At 39.0% G+C, this 20,426-nt stretch overlaps 1 protein-coding gene across 1 annotated transcript in view; it reads right to left on the reverse strand.

Moving 5' to 3' along the window:
* Positions 1–20,426, reverse strand: part of ARHGAP42 (Rho GTPase activating protein 42) — a 187,079-nt gene that overhangs the window by 85,086 nt on the left and 81,567 nt on the right. Inside the window, exon 4 of the mRNA XM_068419399.1 lies at positions 8,891–8,962. Within this exon, the coding sequence (XP_068275500.1) occupies positions 8,891–8,962 (72 nt within the window). The remainder of the gene's footprint in view (positions 1–8,890; positions 8,963–20,426) is intronic.

Below are 20,426 nucleotides of genomic sequence, written 5' to 3' on the forward strand. Positions count from 1 at the left end.
TTTGTTTTGAAAACATCTATTTTTAGAGTCCCTCTTACAACACTGATAAAGGAACACAAACTATCACTTTGGGGTGAAGAGTCATGCCTCCCCAGGGGTGGTGTTAAGCTCAACCAGTGCTCTCAGTTTACTTCTTTGGGAGGGATGATATCCTCATCAAAACAACCATCCAAGACCACCCCTTCCTGGCAAGCTCCACAGGAACAAATGGTTCTGTGGTGGCTACTGTATCCTGAAAGATCCTGAAATAATGAAGCTGGTTCATTTGGTGGAAAGATGCTCCTGTATCTAAACCAAGACACATGAAAGTTTCAAGTAATGATGCCCATCTTTTGTTACAGTACAGAACTGATACTTTACAGCTACTATCACCCACTACACTTTGAAACAGAGCTATTTTATACTTGCTTTGCCAAAAGCAAAATTGCTACAATGGTAAGAGAGTGCAAGTCTGTACATTCCCAGGCCCCTGCAGAACCTGCTGCACAGACAGAACATGATACTGGACGAAGGGAAACCTATGGTGATACAGCCAAGTGTCCCAATCAAATGATTTTCTATTTAGAACAAAAAATATAACTCCGCCATAGGTGTGGAATAAAGACCCATAGACTCAACATCATCTGAGTAATGCCCAGACATTACAGATCTATTTTTATGCTGTTATCTTAAATACACCACAGAAGAAAGGGAAGCAATGGAGAAAGAGATCTTCATTTTCCCCAAGACTGCTGAAGAAAACCCCAACATGTAACACAATAAGATTAACAGATTAATTTATAGCCATGTAAAAAGCCTCATGATTTAAGTGTTAAGTGTTTGGTACAGCTATGGCACTATGCAACATCCATGAGCACAACTCTGAAGTAATCCCTGTAGGGTAAGAGAATGCAGCTGCCTTCCTGAAAACATGATGAATTTGGTGTGATAAAGGATGTCAAAATTCAGGGTGGAGTCTTATGTTGAGCGCCGGCGAGCAGGGGAGTAGGTGCCTTCGACTAGCTGAATGAAGACTGAGAGCTTGTGCAGGGAGAAGAATACTAACCTCTCTGCCTCCTCCAAGTCCTGCCCTGCTCTGTGCCACGGGCAATTGGCCACTTCCTATATTTCTCTTAAATACTCCTGGAGATTCTTGAAGAGTCTCATCAACAACCTTGAGACCTGATTTTTAAGTGTGGAACATAATCCTCTCCACGCTGTGGCCAACAGCAAGGCTAGAAAGGACATGATACATGAGTAGAGCTACTGTATCCTACTGAGATTGAGAAAAGCTTTTTTTTTAAAAAAAAAAAAAATTGAAAATATTTGCCAAATCCTCTGTGTCTCAAAGCATTCAATAAGAAGTACCGTTCCCCTGTGAACTGGAAGTTAAATCTGGAGGTGAATGTCCTTGCTCATACTTTCAATCACGGCTCAGGAGTCCAGCAGGATTGTAGCAACTGTGCGGGGTCAGGATGCAACCTTCCTGAATCCTTCTTAATTTTTCATTTGGGTGCAAATTATAATTTTATTAAAGCGTAGAAAAAACACAGCTTCAGAAACTGGTTTTATTCAGTCAGCCAGTGAATCATACTAACTTTTAACAGAAAGAATGCATTTAACAGAATTTATTAAAACAGACTTTGCACATAATATTAACTGGTTTATTAACAAAGACCTGCAGTTAATGGATTGAACTGACAGTTTTTAATCACTGTGTCCATAATCTTTTAGTTAAGAGACTTGAGTTTTCGCTCTTGTTTTTTAAAGGAATATGCAAGAAGTGAAACAAGCTTTAGGATTGTTCTCTTTTTTCCCTGTTATCTTCCTAAAAGTTTCTCAACTTATTGAGAAACAGTTATTGAACTGCAGTAAACTCCAATGAGAAAATCATTTTGCTGCATTTGCAGAATGACAAGAGCTGCCCCAAACAGATTAGTCGCTTCAAAAAACCTCTGGGTCCAGGTGCTCAGCCAGAGATATCTCCCCGCTTAATGGTTTGGCTTTCTGCAGAAGAATATAAGGCTGCCTGAAAAGATGAAGTATGTGCACACTGGGCTCTTCATCACTATTTTTGAAACTTCCCAAATATTTCACATACAGAAGCGTAAAAGAGGCAGTGGCTAGTCATACCACAGCACTACACTTATTTTCTACCTTTTAAAAAATAATTTTAATAGAGATTACCAAATTGCTGTAGGTCTGTCACAGCTTCCTATTTCCATAAATTTATTTGAATAGCTATATTTTAAAGTAAAAATACATTTGTTATATTTTAAAAATAATTTTTATACTATATATTTTTGTTAAATGCAAATTACAAAGGGAAAAGCAGACAGCTGCATCTAATAAAGCAGCAATCCACCTACTCTACATTTTAGGATCTGGGTCAATTCACAGAACATTCTATGCACAGACACTGAAATCCAAAGGGAAATAGCAAAAATAAAGATGAAATAACAAACATTTTTAACCATATTTAATCTGAAGAAGTTTTCAAATTGTCAACATGTCTTACTACTGTCAGAAATAAAATTTACCATTATAAAAACAGTATTTTTTTTAAGCTTAGCCTCCTAATTTCTCAGTTCTTGCATCTGGCAATACTAATTTAAATAAGATATCAGATTAGACAACATATTCTGAATTATTTCTCAGATAAAAATGATCTAGGACCAACGCCTTGGAATTAAATGTATTTACAAACACAATTTACAACTCTTCCACAGTTTACAAGCTTAATTCAAAACCTGAGAATTTATATAAGTAAAAGAAAACCTAAAGAAAATTTGTACTTCTCTATCAGTCAGGGATAGGTCCTTAAAGACAATAATATCTAATGAGACTGCCACTTGAGCTTCTTATCGGTAAAGCAAATTTTTGGTTTTCAGCTGTACGGTGACCATCAAGCAGCCTCAGTTCCTCCTGCTCAGCCATTTCATCTTACACTTCCTTCCCAACCCTCCAGTCCTCCTCCTCTGTCTTGCCAACACCCCCACCCTATGGCAACCCCAAGCTGTGTCAGCACCACCAGGTTTTTTTTACCTGGTCATTACTGAAAATAAAACAACAGACCCATCTCAAATTGCCCCTTGGGATCTTCTAATAGTAACTTCTCTCTAACCAGACAATCTGTCCCATGAACAAAACTCATTGCCCTTTCCCCATTAGCCAGCTCCTTGGACAGATCGAGTTTCTCATACTAGCCCCCATCTAAACTAAATTATAACATCTCACATAGAGTGCTTTAAAGGTCTTGCTAAAACAGAAATAGGTTTGATCTGCTGCATTTCCTTGCTTACAGAGTAAGTTATCTTACCAAAAAAAGATATCAGGTAACTCTAGTAGTAAGCATTTTTGTGAAAGTGTGTTGCATTTTAACTCAAAACATTTGGCCATCAATTATCCTGGCCTGGCCTCGCCTCTATTTCTGCTTCCTTCCCCTGGTCCCCTCCCCTCTATGGTTCAGACTGACATTTAAATATCCCAAAACTAGTGGACACAAGTACCAAATCTCGAGTAACAGATGCTGCTTACAATGCAACACCTTCTACCATACCTACTAGAGCAAGGCCATTCATTTTTCTCAGTTAAAGGACAGCAAGTGGTATAATTTGATTAGATACCAAGAAACCCACAAAATGGGCATTCTGGCATTTCTTAAATACCTATCTAAAACTCTGCTTTGACAACTTTCTGACAGACTTTAAAAAATGGGGTTTTTTTGTTTGTTTTATGCTCCTCAACTTCCAGAGAATCCAAATAAAAGACAGAGCGAGCATGCCAGCTCCTGCATGCCTACATCATGTGAGAATAGATGTGAGCATAGATGCAGGAAAATTAATCCCAGCAGTGAACATGGATTTATTTCCAAGTAGAAAGGAATTCACAGTTTTCAATGAATGAATGAATGAATGAATGAAAGTAAATAATAATAAAAAATAATCCTCCTGGACAAAATAAATAATTTCATGAAACAAATACATGGAATTGTAAGGAGGAAACAAAATCGTCCTTTTAGGTGTTAAAACCAAAATTGCTTCTGTTGTCTTTGATCTGATTTAAGTTGTACTAAACGCCTGTGCACGTTGGAACAAATATTGCTAAATACTGTACTCAATGCATAAAAAGAAACATGAAAGTTTGGCCTTATTGTACATAACACATCACACAATGATCTCACCACAGTTACCAGCTGGGGACTTGCAAACCACATTTACCAAATAAGGCAAAATGCTTCGTGCCTGAAATCCTTTCCCAGTTACCTCACCCAGCTTTTGCTCGCGTTTCTACAATAATTGCAGAGGTGACAGTCATTTTTTTTAAACTCAGATGGAGTAAATCAACAGGCTATCCAATGCAAAGCTGGGTTTGTGTAGTCTCTGGAGAGAACTCAGCTTTATTTAAAGTGAGTGTGTACAGAAAAGGAAGAGATCAAATACGTGCAATAAAAACAGAAGAGCGAGTAGTATAAATTGAGAAGAGCAAGTGATGTGGAATTGTGTATTGCTGGTTTGATTACAAACACTAATGTTTTATGGGGAATGTTTCTCATATTTGTTGGGCATCTTCAGGTTTTTGAAGTGCATGTGAAGAATTGGTCTTTAATGTTATTCTTGTGATGTTCCAAAAACACTTGAACTTTGCACTCTGGGTTTATGCTGTCCTTGTATTTGAAATACAGCTTTGTAACATCAACAGGATATATTTTATCCTCCATATTCTCTTTGATTTCTGTGATAATGTTTTTTGCCTAAACTTGATACAATTTTGAAGAAAGAATAAAATATTCTCATTCTCTATATTAAACGCAACAATAGGATAGTCCTACATAGTTCACGACGGTAGTAAAAATCTTGCTAAGTGACTTATTAAAATAAGATGGTGACTGGCATAGTAAAAACTGTCATTAATCTATAACATTTTCTCTTTATTTTTCTGCATGTGTGGTGGGGCAGTGGGGGGCATTGCTTGTTTTTATCTCCAGCTGAATTTTATCTAGCGTTTTAGAAAAGAAAGAAAAAAGCCCAGTAAGCACTTTTAAGCACTCACTGATAATCTTCCCCCCACCAAAATCTGACAGCAGTACCTAATATAATTTCCTATTACATATACTGGTAACACAATTATCTAATAATTTTTTTTTTCGACCAAAAATTTGGAAACACAGCTTAACAGGGTACTAAAATTAATAATTTCAAAGTCCAGTTAGAAGAGAGAGAATCCAACTGTTTATAAAATGCACACTCACAGTGTAAGGCTGATCACAAACACCAGATGCTTGCATCTCTAGCTGCTGCGGAAATTGCCAATGCAAAAGGCATCTACAATTAACCTTCTATACCTAATCTCTTAAAATGTTGCTCCATAAGATGTTCGTAAATTCACAGCTCTAGAAATATATAATATGACATAACTATCAGCTCTCCTGTGGAGTCTGCACCATCTCAGCCTTTCTTTGGAGAGGAACACATACACAGAAATGTTTTGGGTTTTTTTGGTGGGGAGAGGGATGACAGAGAAACAGGAGTGAGTTTGGGTTTGATACGAATACAATTCCACAGACTGTTGTAAGTTAATACTAGGGGAAAAAACAGATCAAACCTGGTATTTCAGAGCAAAAAGTAACAGTTGATACATAGTCCATACAGCTGAGGTGTTTAGAGAAGACCTCAAATAAATAGTTACATTCCCAGTGTCCTGTGAAACTTGCTGCCAAAATCCAAGCAACAAGGAAGCGTCTACGGTTTTTGTTTGGCTATCAGTTTGGATCACCCTAAAGGAGTTCAAAGACTCACATTTCTGTGCAAACCTTCATTAACTGCAGATAAATAACTAGCAAGCTCAGCTCATCCCATATTTATATGAGTTCATAAATGCTCAAGGGTTGAGCCCAGTGAACAGAAGTGGAGGTAAGCGATCTGACCATGTTCTCTGCTTTACTAACAAGGAGTTTCAGAAAGCCCAAATTTCTACTCTGTTTCATACTGGTCTCATTATTCCTATATCACACGTTGCTATTTTGTAATTACTAGAAAAACAGTATTAAATGTAATTATTCTCTCACTTCTTTGTGTTGATCCCATTTAGTTAAAGGCCAACTATAATTGCTTCTGCTGATAACAATCAATTCAGAAGCAAATGTTTGTATCACAATCCGAGTTATGCAGGTGGTCTGAATCTCTCATTTTTGAGCTTGACAGCTGAACTGCATGAGCAGTGCAAGAAAAGATGAGTTTAGTTGACATTTTATAAAACAATGAGCTGGCAGAGCTCTCTATATGGTATCAATGTGTCAAGCCAGTATCCTGGACTGCTGCAAACACATGCAGCACTGCATAGTAAAGTGCATTAGACGCTGGAATAAGAGTTAGCTGAGCCAGGCTCTCTCCTGAACTCATTCAGTACACTGTTGTGTGACCATAGAAAAGTCAAAATGATCACTGTTTCCACAGATTATATAATATGGGCAAATGCCCATACTTTATCTGTAAGGGATATGGAAAAGAAACCAGCCATTGTGATATACCGAACAGAGAGGACTCAACCTGTCCTGTAGTGCCCTGCCTTTAATGCTAAATACTTAGTGATTCAAAAAAAGAAAGGAGTCATCTTCAATTAGATCATTAAATATGTGTTGACATCTACTGAGTGTTATATTCAAAGGAGACATGAATGTCTCATATAATTCTGCCCTGTGAACCACCTGTGGATCGTGTCTCTGACGTACCAGGACAGTCAATAGTACAGCAGGTTAGGCTGTCAAACAGGGTTCTCCACAGAAGAAGAATTATATCCCTTAAACTATAGGAATCCAAAATGAAATGGTAACACAAAGAACTGAACAATGCAACTAAAACCTACTGAAAACTGAAAATAACTTTGTGCTGAGATTAAATTCTGATTTGTGCAGCACGGTAAATAAACTCCCAGCCCTGCAACTCACAGCAGCATAGGGGTGTGACAAGAGAAGAATGCAGTTGTACACAAAAACATATCAAGTAAGAGGGTAAAGAACATCCATTTCACAAAAATCTGACCTCAAGTTCACAGTAAAAATTCTTCTCAAACATTTACTTAGTTCCTGTGCGGAAGCAGCTTCATCTGTTTGCTACACACTCACAATAGCAGTACAAAAAGTATAAACCTTCGGTCTCTCTTTCCAATACCTCTGTTCTTCTGAGGTTGGTTGAGTACAGCACAAGCACAACCTCAGCTACAACATCAAAGAGGGATTTTTTTTGTACCCATTTAACCTTATAGATGGCAAATTTCCCAGAAAATTTTATGAGGGCTAATACAGGATGCAAAATACTTCAGAACTAGCGTATTTATGTAGACAGACAGAGCTGTTATTAACCACACCTCTAATTGACTACCGCAGCCTTTATATGCATCTCTCTGAGATTGTGATCAAAGCAGTCACTGATAACCACTTAAGACTCCAGGCTTAGACTGAAAATAGCTCTTCTAGACTAACAGTTCATTCCAACATCTTTTTCCCCAATGTATCTGATTTCCTGGGCTGACTACTGAACCCTAGTATAGACAACCTGCACTGTTTCTCTAACACAGATGCAATACTTAACACCAGAGAACTGGCGTAAACCACCAACTGGAGCACTTCCACCATGGGAAAATCTCTGGGTGATATGAATACTCTGGCAATATAAATACGAATCACTACACTGCATCAGCCATGTAAAGTGGAGAGGAAAAGCAGAGACTGAGAGTATGCTTAAAGCATGCTGACTTCTTTTGGTCTTCATACAACAGCCACTTCAGTGCTACTGCATCTACAGCAGCTGTTTGAACCCTCTGTGCGGTTGTGGGTTAACCCAAGATGCAACGTAATGTAAATACAGACATCAGAAGATGAACAGAACTCCAGATGGTAAGAATATGCAATAGTAGCAAGAGCTGTACCCTCTTGTCAGGGTTTAAAGCTGGGCTGGCTATTGAACGGATGGCAGATGCTCTCTATTAACCTTTTCCTTCCCCAGAAGGGGAAGGAAAAGAGAAAAAGGAGAGGGACTTACTGGTTGGAAAGTTAAAACAGTTTTAATGAACAATAACAATGAAAAAAAGAGTATAATAATAATAATAGAAATTATTAAATATATACAAATATATACAAAACCAAGATCGAGCTCCCCTGATGATGATTACGTTGCCACTGGCGCTGGAGGGCAGGCTCCGGGAAGTCCCAGACTGGACTCAGCGACAGATGGGAACTAGATTCACGATCGCACGGATTGGGGTTGAGAGCAGGAGAAAATGGACAGAGTCCTTTTCAGACACCAGCCATAGAAGAAGAGAGCACGAGCCTCGTGACCCCTCAGCTTTATACTGAGAGTGACATGTATGGGATGGAATACTTCGTCGGTCAATTTTGGGTCACCTGCCCTGTCCGCTCCTCCCCACAACCGCAACTCTTTTACGGCCTTTCACTTGTGGACCCTAAGAAACTTAGCAGTGACCTTGGTTTCTACAGCAGTAAGTATAAGCTAGAGCCTTTCTGCATACCATTCCTACTCTTACCGTAGTAATAACCGTAAACTTCAAGAATTATCAGTCCTAGAAGCGGACGCTGTCTGAAAAACACGTAGTAAGCTTCAGAAAGTGCAGTTACTTAGAAGAAACTTAGCTGAAAGGAAAAATCACTGAAAAGAAAAATGGTTTTGTCCTAGTCCAAACCAGGACACCAATGCATATAATCAGTCTTTAAACTCCATTTCTGAATCATCTCCTTCTCTGAAGCAAAGGATTCAGTATAATTTACTAATACATTAATGAGGATGGCAACAAGTATGTTTGAATAGAAATGCCTGCTTTCAGTTCAGCCTTCAAAACACACTGATAAACTCAAATAAAAATGAAATGAAAAAGAATTGTTTCCACAGCCACTTACTTTTGCTGCTCCTATTTGCTCTTTACGAAACTTCTCCAGCGGTGCTATTAGCACATCATTAGCGTTCTGGATCTGCAAAGATAAACATAAAGCATATCTTTTTAATACCGAGTATTTGAAGAAAGTAGAGTCATTGTAACTCTGCCAATGTGCAAGAGTGAAAGACTCATGTCCGTAACATTCTGGTAAGAGCGTATGGGTAGGAGTCAAATAATTATGTCTTCTTTGTGTAAAACATACAACACACATGTTCACTGGTTTATTATGGACATTTCCATGAATAACTAAAGCAATTGTAATGAACAATGTAGTAGGTTTATCTGTAATATAAAGAAGTGTTTTCTGGTATTTTACTTCAATTTCTTGCATCTTGCCTAACAAAAACTTCCAGGAACATGTTTTGGCAGAACAGAGAAAACAAATGTAGCAATACTGACAGCACTGCCTAAAAAAGCCTGTATTTACAAAGTCTGAATCTTTGACAGCTGAATCTTCTCAGCTATCTCTTTGGATTATATACCTAGTCATACTGAACAGAGGAGAGTAAGGCAGAGAGCTCTGAAAAGGAAAGTGGATAATTTACAAAATAAACTAGATTGGATTCCTTCACTTTTCTAGTTTCTAAATTAGTTTAAGATGTCCTGCAGCTATTCTTATCACTTTAACCCAAACCAAGGTTCCTAACGCATCACAGTTTTCCCCTCATGGTCTCTGTTTATTTAGTGTAAATCTAGCCTTGGGAATCCCTCTCTGAAGACCATTTCCAGCAGCGACCACCCCGAAGTGGTCCCTAGTCATTTGGGCTGGAAACACACATGCAGCAGAACACAAATGCCAGCCATGCCATCATGCCACTCACTAAAAAAGGTAGCATGACTTCACCATATGCCTTTTAAGGGCAGGCAGAATAAGCAACTAAATTGATCTTACTGCAGAAAAATCAGAAGACACTGAAAACTGCCAACATATCAGAAATAAAGCATAATAATACACATTACAATATTCTATTAGACTAACTACAGGCAAAATTTTAGGTCTTCTGCATGAATAGCTTTTTTTCTCCTCACCAGTCCAGTCTTTACCATACTCATCACATTCCACATTTGGGCTTTGGCAGGTTTGGAGGTCTGGGCAAAGCTAACATGTACCTAAGCCAAATGTGAATGAATACAGCTCTTGTGACTCCTCCATAACAATAATTGATAAGTTACATTGTCAGTTGAGCACAAAAACTTCCCAAAAGTCTGTAATAATAAACATATAGAATAAACCCATTGAAACACAAACACATTTTCTTTCCTCCCAAACCTAACATTACGATTTGAAAGACCACAGAATCACCACACATCTCTCAGAAGGGCAGAGTTTCAGGAAAAGTCGAGGCTCTTTCTGACACCCTAATGTAACAAAGTCCAAGACAGCAAAGGCAACACTTGGCATGCTCGATGAGGCAGTGATCAAAATGGGCTGTGTTTAAAGATAAAAATCAGGCACTGAGGATGAGGAGGAGTGTTTTCACTGCATTCAACATACTCCATCTGTTTGACTGGAACAGACTACAAAGCTACGTTATTCTCCAAGTGGACATTTCCCCAAAATATATAGACTTTTAGGCAACATCTAGCAATCTAACCGAGGCTCAACACTTTCTACTAGGCAAACTGCATGCACTTAAAAGATAATCTCTATCTCAAGGATCACTAAGCAAGGCAGATTAAAATTAACAGGGGTACAAAACTGTTAAATTACTTGCCCACAATCAGGCAGAATTGCAGTGCATACATCTAGAAGCAGCAGCTGGAAGTTTTGATAGCTTACAGAGCCCGTATATGGCATTTGGCACATACAGAAATCACGAAGGCTTGCTGGAGTCACTGGTACAGAAGTGTGGATGCATCTTTTCTTTCTTTTTCATACACAGAAGTTTTTTCTCTGCCTTTTAAAGTCATTGCTATATACAGCAACAATATATTAAACATCTCACAGTTCAATTAAAAGAGACATCCATATTATTGAAGTAGTTACTACTGATATCAGCAATCACTGCTAGTCCTGTTGCTAGTCATTGCTGAACTAACTCCACGTGGAGCTGAACATGGCTCTTCCCTTCGCTCAATGCTATCATGTTCAGGCAGCCTCCACGCCACACCAGGAGACCTTGCTTCACATATGTCCTGGTTTGGCCCAGACCAGGCCAATTGGTCTTGGAGAGGCCAGGGTCACTGCTAAATTCCTCACTGCTTATGAGTGAAGAGCTGAAGGGGGGTCGCACCTGCAGGGAGGAGCAGACAGGGCAGGTGACCCAAGATTGACCAACAAGATATTCCATCCCATACACGTCATTCTCACTTTCCTATTTATCACTAACCCACTGCCTCCTGGAGGTGGGGCCCAGGAGGGAGGGGTCCTCCTGTCTCCCACTGATTGGTACCAGCTTTGCCAATTCTCCAGTTAAAAGCCTGCAGGTGTGAGGGCAGGGGGAGCTACTGCATTTTCTCCTCTGCCTGTGCTGGGGGGAGCAACTCTTCCTGAGGAGGATTTCCAAGCTCTTGATCTTGGTTTTGTATATATTTGTATATATTTGATTATTTCCATTATTATTATTATACTCTTTTTCATTATTATAGTTTATTAAAACTGTTTTAACTTTCCAACCCGTAAGTCTCTCTCCCTTTTCCCTTTCCCTTTGAGTGGGGGGGGGGGGGGAGGGTTAACAGAGAGTGTCTGCCACAGGTTTAATAGCCAGCCCAGCTTTAAACCGTGACAATATATTACCCTTTTGACAGCCTTAAAATCACTGAAACACAACTACTACCAGTGCCACTCAACACTGCCGGAAAGCAAATGAAATATCCTGCTTCAAACACTGTGGAAGAAGATATTCATAGGAAGCATACGGCACTGAGAGGAGTCATCTGGGAAGTAAGTGGCTTTGCTGGGCTGAAGCACAATGTTATTCACTCCCGCATTTATATATGCAACTAGGAATGGACAGTGGGTAGAGCACGGCTAATTAAAAGATATCACACACTTCATCTAGACAGGGTCCACGCCTCTGAACAGATCTGCTGAGCCACATCAACAGAACATGCTGCAAGCTCAACCGTGTGCTGAAAGCTTCTACTGAGAAAGGTCCTGATGTGGCAATTCACCTCCCAGCAAAATTAGGAGCTAGGCAAGTAATGGGCTTTGTCTTTCAGGAGGGAGATCACACCAGAAAAGTACCAGAGAGAATCCCAGCAGACGCATTTCAGCAGCCAGTATTACAAGACACAGAATGCTCCGCTGAGAAAAGAAAGACTCCTGCTGATTTCCACCAGGTTGTGCCTAGCTTTTGGAAACTGAAAAATAAAGAGAAAGAAGAATTTTTGCCTTACACATGCATTTATCCATTTCCTTTCATTGCCGATTCCTATCTCTGCAACTACTTCACATTACAGTTTCCTTGTTAAGGGTTACAAATTGGCATACACCTCCTCCCCCTCCCCAAATTACGAATCTAATCCTCCCACAACTATTGCTATATAAATCTGATTGCTTTAGATAATCGGAAATTTTCACTGTGTGGTCCTAATAGAGTAACTTTCCTCCTGCCAAGACGATAATCCCTCTCCTACTCAGTTATTGTGCTAGGCTGAAATCACAGACACTTGGAACAGGCAAACAATGTCAAAAAGACTGTAATGGTTTCCGTAAATAGCGACTTCAGAAATCCATGTGGTGTTTAAAATACAGATCTTATGCTCAAAAACTTATTCAGATTAGTCACACCTTTAGAGAAATTATACTTTCTCGATCCAAAAGCTATTGAATGCTACACAGTTCCAGCTCCTAGCATAGCTAGTATGTGGCAGTCAATCAAATAATGTGATCATTTCTCGTTTGGCAAAAGTACCAGTCTTCCTCCAGAAAAAGAATAATAAAAAAAAAAAATCATCAAGTTTTAACTTAGTGTCAGTTCATCATTCTTTTTCTAAGTAAGATGCTAGACAAGTATTAGGCAGACACAATAGGAAAGCATTACTTTGACAATTGAGAGAGCTATATTAGATCTAGTAAAAAAAAAAAACCAGATTTTTCTAAACTAAAGAACTTTAGCATTATTGATAAAAATACCATTACAATGAGTATCACCAAAATCACATTGATTTGGAAAAAAATACTTGAAAAAGAAACATTTAAAAAAATGAAAATACTTTTTCTAAGCCAGCCTTGACAACTTATGAGGTCCTTCTCTGTTTGCACAACTGCAGCATTTCAATACGCTCTGACAGCCTTCAAGCCAATGTGGTGAAGCACCTTAATCTGTCTTTTCTGATTCATGATCTTCCACCCTTCCAGCCCACCCTCCTTCCTTCCAGAAGTTCGCTCTAAAATTGAATCAATGTACCAATAATGAGATTAAGCTGTGGTTTTCACACATCACAGAGAAACTCCACATTTAATTTAATGAAATATAACAAGGGCAAGTGTAGAGTCCTGCATCTGGGCAAGAACAACCCCATGTACCAGTACAAGTTGGGGACAGACCTGTTGGAGAGCAGCATAGGGGAAAGGGACCTGGGGGTCCTAGTGGACAGCAGGATGACCATGAGCCAGCAGTGTGCCCTTGTGGCCAAGAAGGCCAATGGCATCCTGGGGTGGATTAGAAGGGGTGTGGTTAGTAGGTCAAGAGAGGTTCTCCTCCCCCTCTACTCTGCCCTGGTGAGGCCGCATCTGGAATATTGTGTCCAGTTCTGGGCCCTTCAGTTCAAGAAGGACAGGGAACTGCTAGAGAGAGTCCAGCGCAGAGCCATGAAGATGATTAAGGGGGTGGAACATCTCCCTTATGAGGAGAGGCTGAGGGAGCTGGTCTCTTTAGCTTAGAGAAGAGGAGACTGAGGGGTGACCTCATTGATATTTATAAATATGTAAAGGGCAAGTGTCATGAGGATGGAGCCAGGCTCTTCTCAGTGATATCCCTTGACAGGACAAGGGGCCACGGGTGCAAGCTGGAACACAGGAGGTTCCACATAAATATGAGGAAAAACTTCTTTACAGTGAGGGTAGCTGAACACTGGAACAGGCTGCCCAGAGAGGTTGTGGAGTCTCCTTCTCTGGAGACATTCAAAACCCGCCTGGACGCGTTCCTGTGTGACATGATCTAGGTAATCCTGCTCCGGCAGGGGGATTGGACTAGATGATCTTTCGAGGTCCCTTCAAATCCCTAACATTCTGTGATTCTGTGATCTATACTTGGAGACATTTTTGACCAGCAATTTTTAAAACTTTTATTTTTTTACTAAAAGTTTCAATCATCGGTAGAATGAAGAAAGAAAAATCAACATCAACTAACATATCCTTATGAGAATCGTAATTATTACAGTATGTTAGAAAGGGAAGAATAAAATTTTTGTAAACATATCTGAACTTTTCCACTTCTAGATTTTCTTAACTTTAAGTCAATGTCAATTTTTTGAATGAGTTTGCTATTTAGTTTTCTAGCCCTGAATTTGGGATAGTGTATGATATGCAGACTGTACATGCATCATTCCTCTTCATCTTCTTTTACTTAAGTAGGACCAGTGGATATAAACAGAAATTTAGCTAAAACATTGATGCAGCTGCTTATTCATTATTAAATACTAACAACATAGACACAGAATTTTTAAGCCCTGAAGTGCTTTACGAGCTTTGAGCTTCACCTGGCCGTCTACAATGCTGAACTGCAGTAGCAAGAACAGTTAATACCTTTTTCAGCTTTATATTTTTACTTGTAGGGCTAAGGACTAGGTAGGTGACAGAGAGGATTAAGTGAACAGGATTCCCAATTGCCAGAAGACAGCAACAAGATCAAGTGAAGCACTTTCGCAGTGACAGAACTGAGAATTGAATTAAACTTATCTGAATTATAGTAAAATGCTTTAACTATGAAAAACTTTTGGTTTACATATTGTAGCTGGGAAAGACATTTTTTTCCCAAATCTGTTACGACTACTTTTCATTGCAACACAGAATTATCACACTTGCATATGGGAAATAAAACTCATTTCCCTGAAGCACTGAATGACTCACGAGTTCTGAATGCTGACAAACACTAATTTGCTTGATGTTGGTATAAGACTCCTGGAAAATATCAATTAAATTAATTCAAAGAAGGCAACAAATCTCATAGCTAATATATTCATAGTAATGAATTTCTAATGCAGAAACATATTGCTCTGCTAGACAAAAAGAAATAAATTAATTTGAAATCCTTCTCCCAATTCCTAACATCTGATCTGTCAGAAAAAATACTTATTTCAGTCTGTGGCGTGTATCAACAGCTCCTAATCAATGCAACTTCAAATACAACAGCACAGACCAAATACAGACAACCAGGCATTTATGTAACTTAGTTATGTATCAGGTTTACATGCTACAAAGAATTAAGCATGTCATGATAAAACATTAGTCATGTATTTAAGTCCTCAGTTTCTATTTTAAAAGTTTAAAAGTGTAAATATTACATAAAGTTACAATCTGATTTTCAGTGCCTGCAACTACATGACCTTAGTAGGAAGAATATTTTTACAGCTTTGTACAGCAAGCTCTACACAGACAAATCATATACTTAGGAAAAAAAATTGATATATTTGAAGTTTATCCTAATTCCTCTCACATTTATATCTAACAATATCCAAGCTTGTGTTAATTTTCTAAAAATATCACTACCAATGCCAGTTATTTCAAGCAGAGTTGAAATTCGGATGATGTTAAAGTAGGTTTAGAAGATTACAAAATTTTAACTATGGACTATTAAAAACATAGGCTGGACGCTTCCATGTACAATGTGAAATGCAATATTCAACTTCTTAGCAAAAACCTAGTGCTGTATCAAGTGGTCCTGATACATTGCCACAAGGGGATGCTTATAAATCACATGTGAATCAAGGCTTGGAGATGTTATATATGGCTGAATAAATTATTTTTCTCTACATTTTTTCAAGTGAACATTATTTTTTTAATTTTCTATATCTCATGGCTTATGTTTAAAAATAAATTACTATAGTGTCATACCTGAAATAACTGTTTCTTAAAATAGTTAAAAAATGGCACAGGCAAATACGCACAAAGGCTGCCTTTAGCACAGAAAGGCCAGTCTCCTTATGGGGTCCTCATGAAACATTAGAGGAAGAAACACTCCTTCAAAGAACAATATAGAGGAGGAACCTAACTTCAGATGTTAGGTCTTCTCAAGAAGTTTTCCTTTTCTACTGATCACAGAGCAAGCAGAAGAAAAATCAGTCACCCTTGGATAAAGCTGGTCTTCGTGAATACTTCTGCCTCAGATTCTACCATCAATTTAGTAAACCTAAACATTTTTGTTCTAAAAAGTACACATTGATATGAGGTGTATATATACACAGAAAAAAATATGGTATGAACACATAATATTTTAAACTTAACATTGCAATCATAATTTCAGTTTTTGTGTATCTTGACTTTGCAACTACTTGCTAGGGGTCTTGGTAAATAAAGGCTTCCTGATACATTTTTCCCTCAGAACAAAAATTATGGTGAGTGGATAAATTAGATTTGAAAGCTTTATCTTTCCAAGTATTTGCCATAGGGTTCTGTCCTGTTTTTTTCATTCTCAGAAATATTTACTATTCCAGAAATACTGCTTTTTGGAGAGATGAAGTAAGACAGGGGTTTCGTTGGAAGCATCCATATTTCAGACACACGTCCTACAGAAACAATGGTCTGTCTTTTTATCTCTGTGTCCTCTAATGATGCCGTAGCACTTTAATGCTTGGATACCAAGTCCCATCTGTTCCCATCAATGTCTCTTTCTATTTCCAGGCTATGAAAAATTGACAAAGTTAGAGACAAGTACAGATTCTGTATGCAGTCCTGTATGAACCAGCAGGAGATCCTGAACTACCCCCCTTCATCTGGGAAGTGATGCCCTTTAAGATTCATCTGAAAAGAAACTGGGGGCATACCCAGTTTTTTTGAGTGATGCTGAGACAGAGGCAGGTGCTACTAGAAAGCACACAACCTCGCTTATGAAGAACTACATTTGATCTTGAAAAGTAGATCATTGCTGAGACCTTAAGATCTGAGACAGTTTAGGATCCTTTTGATGGAATTTTGACAATCCCATATCCTGACCAAAACCAGATTGTCCTGCAAAGCTCAAATCTTTCTGGCACAGAAAAACTTAAGGTGGGGACTGCAGGAGAGAGTGATCCGTACGCTGTCAGAGCTCTCCACTTCCATAGTCAGTTTCGCCTGAACTCCACCCATGCAGGACTCCTTTGCTGGAGGCACTGGCTAGCCACTCCTGCGCTCAGCCAGCCTCCATTCTTCCCTTCCACCCATGCGGCTTTTCTCCTTCAGGACACTGTATTCCACGCAGGCAGGAGACCTCCAACCCTATAGTTTACTTCCTCGATATATTCAAATCCCACAACAATTTGCCAAGCATTTAAACTGACGTGCTGCCCTTCCTGTGACTTGATGCTTAACCATGGTCACGCTGCAGGAATTTAAAAGGAGAGAGACAAAAAACAAAATTCCAAGAGGCATGTGCTTTTGAACCAGAGATAGGAAAACAAAGATTTAAAAGCTATTTTTTAAATTAGAGATTTAGTTCTGTTAAACCCTTCAGTTCAAGCAACCTATTGCAGAAATTTAGATTATTGTGCATATTGCAAGACAGTGCATCTTTCGCACACATCCAGGTAACGATACTGCTCTTTAATACAAAGGGACCCTGCACATTTTCATAGTTTTTTTACTTCTTTTTGTGAAAAACATTATTCTCCTCTTCCAGACAGAATAAGACCCTTCATCAAATTAATAGCCTACCAATGTGGTGTTAATTTTAACTCTGCTTTTTCCTCCACCGGTCTCCAGTACAGGTAAGCTACAGGGCAAATTAGGTAGACTATGACACCAACTGTAACTGAGACTAGTACTAACAGAAAGAAATGACATTCCCATATTGAGAAGGAAAAGAAACATTTCATCATTCTTGAAAGCGTGACGAGCACCAGGACTGTACTTGTACCATTTTGTGTGCTAATAAAACAAAGAAAACCAAAGGACCTCGCTGAGGGAAGCCAATTCAAGGATTACTCCCAGGACTGCACGTGAAGGGGAAAAAGAAATAAAAAATAAAGAAAATAAATAAATAAAATCAAAGAACAAACAGTCCCCCTCATGCTAAGAAGATTGCTAAGCACAGTATAAAAACAATCAAACCTTGCAGAGAGTACTGTGACTATCTTTGTGATCACTAACCAGATGCGACCTTGTCTCCTAAGCTAAGGAGAATATCAAATACCAGGAGGTCCTCTCGGGCTCTCTCTCCCATTTGGTAGTTTCTTTGTTCCTCCCAAGTATGAGGTAAGAAAGAAAATGTTACAGTTTGCAATCAATACATTTTGTGAGCTCATTTGCAGGAATGAGTGAGTACACATCGTTTTAGAAATACTCCATCATACTATCTTCTTTTTTTTTCCTATTTTTAAACTATCCACTATCCTATTAAGCAGAGCATGTAATTAAAAAGAATTAATTTTAAAATATTTTCATTACATCAGTACATGAATCATTAATAAGTGTTTATATAAACCACATTTCATTCATTTTTACACTCAACAGTCTCAAAGTTGAGGCATATGTTTTCTGAGCTGTTTCCACATGCTCCTAAACAAGGTGAAGAAGACCTCTGCTTTCCCAGATGAGGGTACAACACAGTGAGTACCTATCAAGTATCTTGCCTTTTTGTGGTATCTCCATCTCTACGGCAAACTACAATATTTATGGTACTTCAGCATTTAAAGATCCCAAGGTCCAGTACAACCCTTCAAAAAAACAGTTAGCTTAGAATCATAGAATCATTTTGGTTGGAAAGGACCTTTAAGAACATCAAGTCCAACCGTTAACCTGGCACTGCCAAGTCCACCACTATACCATGTCCCCAAGCACCACATCTACTCATCTTTTAAATAGCTCCAGGGATGGTGACTCCACCACTTCCCTGGGCAGCCTGTTCCACTGCTTGATAACCCTTTCAATGAAGAAATTTTTCCTAATATCCAATCTAAACCTCCCCTGGCACAACTTGAGGCCATTTCCTCTTGTCCTGTTGCTTGTTACTTGGGAGAAGAGACTAACACCCGCCTTCCTACAGCTTCCTTTCAGGTAGTTGTAAAGAACAATAAGGTCTCCCCTGAGTCTCCTTTTCTCCAGGCTAAACAACCCCAGTTCCCTCAGCTGCTCCTCATAACTTGATTCTCTGGGAAGGAAAGGAGGCATCAATATCCTCCATGTGTGCAACGACTGCGGAGTAGAATTTCCTTTCTTCCTCCCAGAACACAAGCCTTGTGAATGACCCTGAAACCTTGAGACCACTCTGTACCAACACTGGTTAACTTTCTTGGGGGCCAAGTAACAACAGAGAAATATGAACTCTAAGGACTGGCATTAACAGACTAGAGAAAGAAAAGAAGCATTTTTGTGTTCAAATAACAGCTCCCCCAGAAAATCTGGGAACTTTAAGTGTCCCCTAATGAATCAGTTCATGCACTGCCAACAGCAAGATCTGACAGAGGACATTGCCATCTGAGCAACAATACCAGTACAAAGAGTCTCAGGAACTTCCCAGGCAATTAACTCAGTCACTCAACATTAGATATCCACAGTCTCTGCACTTGATACAGCCACATAAGCTTTCCTTCCCAATCAGCGGGGAGAAATAAGCACACGATTCCTGTAATCCGTTCGGACACCTTTCAGACAAGATGCATCACATAATGAAACTGCCAGGTTCTCTGCAACCAACTCAAGTTGCTATTCTGCTTCTGCAAAGATAACTCTGAGTAGATGTATAAAGCTTAAATACAACATTATTTAGAAGTTTCCAAAAGAAAGTAAATGAATGTCTGGGCCACTGGGCCTGAAGTCTGCTCTCTCCCAGGGATATTGCAAATCCATTTAAAGTTTTATGGGATAACCCAAAGAAATCTGGGACTGGGCTGAAGAGTCGCTCCTCTGTCAGTGTCTGACAGAGGCAGGGCTCATCCAGGGAGCTCACTGAACCTGAGTATGGAAACTACAGAAAAACAGATCTTCAGAAATCAGAAGCTCCCACCATCTGACGCTATTCACTTAACGCTGCTCCAGAAACATCTGAACATCATTATGTTACCTAATGGCAAGTTCTTATAGAAGTACAGGACAAGTTCCCAATAGAACAAATATTTAACAGAACTATACAGGAAGTAACAGGTCTTACAAATTACTTCAAGCATATTATGATTATTTTTCTTAAGGAGTTGTTGATCTCTTCATGTACCACAACCATAACGGACAATACTTAATGACTGCAAGACTGGACTCTGGTTTTAGACATCGCTCAGTGAATGACAAGACACACGGGGAAGGAAAAAAAGGCACTTAGATGAGAATACTTGTGCCATGAAGTTATGGCAGCAAGTTTCACATGCATCTCAACAGTTCTTGTTTTGCATAATGAGGCAGATTATTTCTGGCTGAACTTATG

Source organism: Nyctibius grandis, chromosome 2 (assembly GCF_013368605.1).
Source record: "Nyctibius grandis isolate bNycGra1 chromosome 2, bNycGra1.pri, whole genome shotgun sequence".
Taxonomy (NCBI): Eukaryota; Metazoa; Chordata; class Aves; order Nyctibiiformes; family Nyctibiidae; genus Nyctibius; species Nyctibius grandis.